General features: G+C 38.7%; 1 protein-coding gene across 1 annotated transcript; it reads left to right on the top strand.

Moving 5' to 3' along the window:
- Nucleotides 1-2,119: 2,119 nt before the first annotated feature.
- On the top strand, nt 2,120-2,752 carry LOC145035463 (uncharacterized). The gene has a single exon (XM_078984006.1). It carries the CDS (start codon nt 2,120-2,122, stop codon nt 2,750-2,752), a length of 633 nt encoding a protein of 210 aa, XP_078840132.1.
- Nucleotides 2,753-8,848: the final 6,096 nt, after the last annotated feature.

Raw genomic sequence — 8,848 nt, 5'->3', positions numbered from 1 at the left:
TTGGTGATCAAGATGCACATGTTGAAATTGGTAATGAAGGTGCAAATATTAGTGAGCAAGGTGCAACTGTTAGTGGTCAAGATACACATGTTGAAATTGGTAATGAAGGAGCAAATGTTAGTGATCAAGGTGCAACTGTTGGTAATCAAGATACAGAAGTTCATGATCAAGGTGCAAATGTTGGTGACCAAGAAGTAAATACAAGAGAGTTTGATACCTTTGATGACCAACCATTTCAATTTGAAGACTTTGATCCTTTCTTTGATCAACATACTTTTAATGATGGTAATGGTCAGAGTATGGGTGTTGGTGCAGAACTTGGCACAGGACTAGGGGAAGTTCAATTTGAAAGTGAGGGAGTTTGTGAAGGACTTGGTGAAGGAGGTAGTGAAGGGGGTAGTGAAGGGAGTGAGGAAGACAGTGATTTTCTTGAAGATGAAGAAAACTATGTAAGTGATATTGAGGTGGACATGAGTGATTTCTATATGAATGTTGATCTAGATGTTGAATATGTTGACAGAGGAAAAGGTGTTGAGACTGAAAATGAAGTTGTTGATACAGAAGATGTTGAAGATGTTGAAGTAATTGATAATGATGAATGGGACTCATTAGGTGAAGATAGTGATGATGAAAGAAGGAAAGCAATATTAAAACAGATGGTGAAGGAGAAGAAGTGCTCTCTTGGTGAAGTCCATACAGTTACTTTTCAAGTGGGTCAAAAGTATAAAAGTAAAAAGGAAATTAAGAACAAAGTCAACAAACTTGCCATTGAGACTAGAAGGAATCTTGGCTTCAAGAAAAACGACAAAACAAGGCTTAGGGTTGTGTGTAAAGGTAATGTACCTAATGTAAATGCAAGTGGGGTAGGTAAGGGCAATAAATTAAATTGTTCTTGGTCAATGCAGACTTCACGGTCAAAAGATAGTGATTATTGGTATGTGAAAACTTTACTAGACAAACATACTTGTGTTCAAACTAGAAAACTTAGGGCTTGCACTGCGAAGTATATATCTGCAGAAATCTTAGACATGGTCGAGTCTAACCCTACAGTACCCCTTCGAAGCATTCAAGAGCAAGTTCAGAAGAGGCTTCAAGTTGGTGTGTCCATACACAAAGTACAGAGAGCAAAAGCAACAGCTACAAAGCAAGTGAGTGGTGACTACACAAAGCAATACGAGGTGTTAAGAGATTATCTTATGGAACTACAAGCAACTAATGTGGGTACAACTGTGAAGCTTGAGGTTGTTAATGAGCCTAACAGTACTAGAGAAACAAGGCATTTTAAAAGGGTGTATATTTGCTTAGGGGCATTAAAGAAAGGGTTTAAAGCAGGTTTAAGAGATATTCTGGGACTAGATGGTGCTTTTATGAAAGGACCCTTTCCAGGCCAAGTACTCACAGCAGTTGGATTGGATTCAAACAACGGCATATACCCACTTGCATATGCCATTGTTGAGACTGAAAATATGAGTAGCTGGAAATGGTTTCTAGAATGCTTGGGAGATGACTTAGAGTTGTGCTCAAATTCTAACTTTACTTTCATGAGTGATAGACAAAAGGTACTATTTTCTTCTTTTTGTATTACTAATAGTTTATTTGTATATGATTGTTGCAATGATTATGTGAAATAATCCTTTACAGGGACTCTTACCTGCTATAGCACAACTATACCCACAGGCTGAGCATCGATTCTGTCTAAGACATATTTATGAGAACATGAGGAAAAAATGGAAAACAAAAGAGTATAAAGATCACTTATGGCAGTGTGCAATAGCAACCACAGTACCAGAATTTGAACACTACATGAATGAACTTAACAAGTTTGATAAGGATGCTTTTGAGTGGTTGAAGAAAATCCCCCCTCACCATTGGGCTAGAAGCCACTTTTCAGGTTACATTCCCTAACTTAGGTGAAGCTTTACTAGTGCTCATTGTATATGGTTTAGTTCATATAATTTTCTTGTTTAATACAGGCAGAGCAGGATCAGATATATTGCTCAACAATTTATGTGAGGTTTTCAACAGTAAGCTTATTCATGGTAGGAATAAGCCCATCATAAGTTGTCTTGAGTACATCAGGCAGTACCTTATGAAGAGGATTTGCAATGTGAAGAAAGTGATGTCCAAAGCTCCAGGTCCACTCACTCCAACAGCATCAAAGTTACTTGAGAGAAATAGGGAAGCTTCAGTCCAATATAGAGCTAGATGGAATGGGACTGCAAAGTATGAAGTTTATGGTCCTTGGCATGACCAGCATGTGGTTGACATGAAAAATATGTCATGTACATGTAGAAGGTGGGAATTGAATGGGATTCCATGCAGGCATGCCATAGCTACAATACATGAAATGGCTGATAGTGGAGACAAAGTTGGGGAGCTTTACACTTATGTTAACAAAGTGTATTGGCTTCAAACATGGAATGAAGCTTACTCTTACACTGTGGACCCTATAAAGGGTAGAGCCATGTGGCCAAAAAGTACCTGTCCATTTCAATTAACACCACCACCACATTACAATCAACCTGGGAGACCTAACACCAAGAGAAAGAGAAGTGCAGATGAAAAATATGATAAACAGATGCAAAATCATGGTGCAGGTGAACCTGAAAAACTTACCAGAAAGTTTGTTAGTGTTAGGTGTGGGAAATGCAACAATAGGGGTCATAACTCAAGGACGTGCAAGGGTCAAGGTGGGAATGCAGGAAGAAATGAAGGAGGGAATGCAGGAAGCAGTCAAGGAGGGAATGCATGATGCAGTCAAGGAGGGAATGGAGGTAGCAGTCAATGCAGGAATTAGTGTATTTTGTTTAAAAACTTATCTTTTGGTTTAGCACAACTTTTGTGCATTTGGATGTAATGGTTTAAAACTAGTTTGTTGTAATGGTTTTATTTTGGTCTTTTAGCCCTTTTGGTCATGAAACTAATGTCAACCTTTTGTCATTGTTGAAGAATGATGTTTATGGTTTATACCAACTGTTAGTTGTCATGTTTATGGAACACATTTTTGGTTATAAGAACTGTTTTCTGAAACAACAAATATACATTAACATTCGGTGATAACTGCAATACATTGTCATTATATCCTTGAAAAGGTTACAAATTTCTGAAGTTGTCCAAAATAACCCTAAACTGATATTACATTATCAAATACCAAAAACTACCACATTCCCTAGTTACAATTTCATAAGACAAAAAACACCCAAAAATTACATGCAACTACAAGGGTCCCTAATTGCTTATTACTAAATGAAAAGCACCCAAACCACCACAAATAGTAACCAACTTGCAAACAAACACATCTTCAATCTTGCCACTTGATAGTTTACATTGTTGATATTCCTCAATAATCCGGGTATTATCAACATAGATCGTGCACACATGGGAGGATCAATCCATCCTAAGAATCGGCATCTGGAACCCTTCACATAAAAAAATAAACCCTAAACATGAGGGTGATTTTCCAAAATGAAGGTAAAATAGCAAAATCGAACACTTACCTTTTGAGAGCAGGAAAGAAACCTCCGACCAGGGTTTGCTGATGTCCAGGAGGTGCGAACCACCGCTTCCCTACCACAGAAACACATCACCATTTTAATTTTTGATCTCTAAGAAATTGTGAACACAGAGTAGGAAGAGTATGAAGCTCGTGAAGTTGAAGAAGGAAGAGTGATGTAGCTCTGCTTTTATTTTGAATAAGGTTGCAAAAAAGGTCCCTGTATGTGGAAAGACGAAAATACCCCGGTCTTTATTGCATGTAACGGAGTATATGGACGGAAGTGAATGGGAGGGACCAAAAACAATGGAAAAATCCAATTTTGGACCAGTGGTGCATCAAACTATCATTTTGGACCAAAGTCGCATAATTTTGCCAAACACAGGGACCATTTTGGCAATTTACTCAATATACATACTAGAACAAGTATCACAAGAAGAACAAAACAGGATTATTTAAATGCTGAACACTGCGGTCAAACCTGGATAGTTATGTAATCATATCTAGGATCAATATAGCCTGATCAACTATATTCATTCGAGATGTGACTGACATGTGTTTGGCAGTGATGTGGTGTTGCAATAGTCTTAAAACCTACCTAACACTATACAAGGGATTTCTAGATCAGAACATGAAAGTTAGAATACTATGGGAGTATTCTATGACACTATAACATGATAAAAAGTTTAAAACATACCGAGTTCATTACATTAAAATACTATAGGAGTATTTTAGACACTATATAAATAACTTATGTGATAAATTAAAATACCCTTACGGATAGGTCTATAATCTTGCAAGGTATACTCTCAAGGTTTTATATAATTGAGATTTTATAGACTTAGAATTTGTGATCTATTCTTCACTATTCCTTGTTTGGTTGTGGTTCTGGAGTAGGATCACTTATTCGAAGGTCTATTTAATCTTAAATTATATACAACTTGTATACATTCTGCAATTATAGAAGGACTCTATAAGGATCACCCCATAATGATACCCTTAATCTCATAGATTCTTTAGACACTTCCATTCTCGCACGACAAACCAAGATAGATGTAAACACTTCCTCATAGCAGTCAACAGAAGATTCAAGGAGGAACAAGGGAAAGTTCATGAGAGGTTTTCGAAGAAGGATCGATCGAAGTAACCATAACATCATATGCGTCACACTAATAAATAATAATCTTGGTTAACTTATGAGTTAGTGGAAACACTCCTCACACTATGTGTTAGGAGTATTTTCTTTACATGCAACCGGTAACACTTATTCAAGTCACAGATATTCATTCAAGAATAGCCATTTCTAATTCAGAAAGTTTATTAGGTATAGACTCTTATATTAATCGTATACATTCTGGAATTATAGAAGGACTCTGTAAGGATCACCCCATAATGATACCCTTAATCTCATAGATTCTTTAGACACTTCCATTCTCGCACGACAAACTAAGATAGATGTAAACACTTCCTCATAGCAGTCAACAGAAGATTCAAGGAGGACAAGGGAAAGTTCATGAGAGGTTTTCGAAGAAGGATCAACCGAAGTAACCATAACGTCATATGCATCACACTAATAAATAATAATCTTGGTTAACTTATGAGTTAGTGGAAACACTCCTCACACTATGTGTTAGGAGTATTTTCTTTACATGCAACTGGTAACACTTATTCAAGTCACAGATATTCATTCGAGAATAGACATTTCTAATTCAAAAAGTTTATTCGGTATAGACTCTTATATTAATCGTTTCCAGAACCTTGTGGAAGTCAGGACCAAATACACTCAGAACTAGGATAACCTTGTCTTTCAGCTTTCGGCTTTTATCCACTGCTATAGACGTATTTCATCTCATAGTTGTATTCTTTTAGCAAAGATGCCTCCTCGCAGATCGAACAGATGCACTACTCCGACGATAACTCCGACTCAAACACCACTACCTCTGCTAAAATTCGACCCTACTACTCTCCAAGCAGCGATATCCTCCGTAGTGGCAACTGCTCTAGCTCACTTCGACGAAAGTGGTACCTTCGGATCTGGTAGCGGTACCCACTTAACCAACCCCGAAAATTCTAATGGACACCCAAGGGAGTGTTCGTATAAAGACTTCATAAATTGCAAACCTAATTCCTTTAATGGAAATGGTGGAGTCATTTCTCTAATGCGATGGTTCGAGAAAATAGATTCGGTCTTCGCAATCTGTTCGTGCCCAGAAGGGATCAAAGTGAAGTTTTCCGCCTGCACCTTCTCCGACAGAGCCCTAACATGGTGGAATAGCCATGTTACGTCACTGACCCTATCAGTAGCTAACTCAATAGGTTGGGAGAACCTAAAAGAGTTAATGATGGAAGAATACTCCCGTTAGGCGAAGTTCAAAAGCTTGAACAAGAATTATGGGAGCTCACAATGATTGGTTCAGACATAGTGGCCCACACTGATAGGTTTAGCAACCTAGTAGCACTATACCCCGGGATAGTCACCCCAGAGAGGAAGAAGATAGAAAGATACATCTGGGGTCTAACTGCCCCGATCCAAGGAGATGTGTTATCTTCTAACCCAGCCACATTCGATAGTGCCAAACGCCTGGCTCAACGGCTCATCAACCATGGATTCCGCCATGGTATAGAAGTCCCTGTTCCTGAGCCATCAAAGGGAGAGGACTATAAACAAAAGTCGGGGAATAAGAGGAAGAAGAAGCGAACAACACAGGAACCACCGCAAGAACAACAAACGAGTACTATGTACGCCGCTACAATGCCTACTGCTCCAACACCTACCAATCGGTATGCTGGAACCCTCCCGAAGTGTGGAAAGTGTAACTATCACCACACCGGAGTATGCCAGGAAATGCAGTGTTTGAACTGCCACAGAAAGGAACACACAGTCCGTTTCTGCATGACACCACCTCAACCGATCGCCCATGTCCCTGGAGTTGAAGAAAACCAAGCCTGCTATGGCTGTGGTGAGACTGGACACTCCCAGAGGGACTGCCCAAGAACAAAGAACTCAGGAGTGGATAGACAAATTCTGATGATCACCGTATGAGAATCAACCTCAGAGTCGCCAGTGAGCAGCGGTACGTTTTCGAAATAGTAATTACTTTAAAAAATTCATTTATATTGATATAGGATTAAAAATTGGGGAAAACACTTAAAAGTAATTATCATAACTCACTGACTAAAACAAGTTATAGTATTCAAGAGAACTAAAAGATCCGTTTACAGAAGCTATGATGGCTTAGCATATTCGTCAGGGTTGTGCATAGCTAAGATGTTGCAGACTTAGAGTGAGTGATTCCTCCTTACTTCCTGTTCCTTATTTGGTTGTGAATTTGAGGCAGAGTTACTCAGTCGACTGTCTTATTCATCTTAATTATTTATAACGTGTATATGACAAGAGATCATAGTGGTACCAAGGAGGATCGTAGTATAAACTATCGACACTAGTTATCAAAGCACTTTCATTGTATATACTCGCTCATCGCGGTACGATACGTAGAAGTGTTAACATCAAGGGGAAAACAGAAAGCACTAGAACATTTACAAAGAGTACATTGTCGAACACACTAGGAGTACATCATCGTATTATAGATGTTTCTTTCAAATCGGCCAAACTTTTGTTCAGTAAAGAGTCTGTTTCTATCATTTGCCATGAGTTGGCGTGGTCCTCACCATACTAAGTTCATATGCTTCTATCGCTTTGACCGTCAAATTTGCGAAACCTTCGTCATTCGTAACGATAGTCCGACCTAGACCTCAATTTTGTCTTTCGTATTCTAAACCCTGAAGTACTCATGCGAAGAGTACTTTGCCTTCCAAAGCCTTGTCGCCATATGTTCAGCAGACTGTCATGAAATACCACTCATCCAGCAGACCAAGTTTGAGCACAAAAGCTAAGGACGAATACAACCCACCTATTACTATTCAGAGTATATGTGATAGTGGTATATGATTAGGATTATGCAGATTTAGTATGCGTGTTTCTGCCCTATCTCCTGTTCTTTGTTTGGTTGTGGACCTGGGGCAGAGTCGCATATCCAACTGTCTTACTAATCTTAACTATATATAACTTGTATAGACGAGGTAATGATAGATGGACCAGGTATGAATCCAATTATGGACATTAGGGCAAAGTCGCTAGGTCTACGATTTGGTATTCTACCAATCAGAGGAGCGCAACCCTAGTACTGCTAAGAAAGCTAATTTCAGGACAAAATTCCATCTAATGGGGGGATGATATGACAACCCAAATTTTTTTGCCTTATAAGTCAAGCCAATCAAACTTAATTCAGACTCTCTCCTGCTACCATTTAGCACTGTTTAGAGTCTATTTGAGTGTTTTAAACCTAATACATTAAAGGAATGAGTGTTAGGAAGTATCTACTAGATTCACTGTACAACATTCGAGCCCTTAACACCACCAAAAGGAGTTCACGGCCAAAACACTTGAGTTTACGTCCGTAAACTCAATGTTGGCTGTAAACTCCCTCCTTAAGGTCTCATTTCCTTCACTTTCTTTCATTCTTACATTTCCAACTCAAGAACACTTGACTTCTCTCTCACGTATCATCAAGTTCTTCATCTAGATCCTCCAAAAATGTAAGTGATTCTTCCCTCTATTTTTTGTTATCATTCCAAATCATGCCTCATTCTCATGATTCATCCATGGAAAACATCTTTTGTCTAGATCTTCAACTTTCACCAAGAACACACACTTGTTCTTGGTGGCCGAAAACTCATCAAAGGCCCTCAAAAGTGTGAGTATTCTCTCTATCATCTAGTAGTGCATGTTAAACACTAGATCATAGCCTTGAAACATCATCAAACTCAACATCAAAGAGAGTTTACGGCCAGGAGTATCTCCCTTGGCAGTAAATCCTTATATTTGTCATGTTTTGAGCCTTAAACACTTCTAGACCCTTGATAACCCTTGGAACACTTGAACCATTGAAACTCTTTGCCTTTAACATCCAAAATAAGACCATTTGCTATTTTACGGCCATACACTTTATGGTGTGGCTGTAAACACCTCAACACCTTCCATTAAGTTGGTTTTTCTCATCCTTGTGTAGAGCAATGGTCCCTCAAGTTTCCCTAGCATTCAAACACCCTCTTATACGAGTTTGACCATGAGTTTACGGCCGTAAACTCCATGGCTGTAAACACCATTTGGTGGCCTTAAACATCCCTTTGATCATTCACATGTGATTTCAACACTCAGTCCAAGTCCCTCAGGGTGTTTCATTGCATGTTAGTTGCTTATAAACACTATATTCATGAAAATACTTGCCCTATATGTCATTTAGGACTCGTTTGTGTTCTGGGAATTCATTATTGGAACTTCTCATATTTACACGC

This window comes from Lactuca saligna, chromosome 3, assembly GCF_052625555.1.
Source record: "Lactuca saligna cultivar CGN05327 chromosome 3, ASM5262555v1, whole genome shotgun sequence".
Classification (NCBI taxonomy): domain Eukaryota; kingdom Viridiplantae; phylum Streptophyta; class Magnoliopsida; order Asterales; family Asteraceae; genus Lactuca; species Lactuca saligna.
Note: the sequence above shows the minus strand (reverse complement) of the source record. Positions and strands in the feature narration are given on the sequence as shown.

What these genes read in the sequence shown, in the direction of transcription:
- LOC145035463 (XM_078984006.1), top strand. Translation starts at nt 2,120, where the DNA reads ATGTCCAAAGCTCCAGGTCCACTCACTCCAACAGCATCAAAGTTACTT.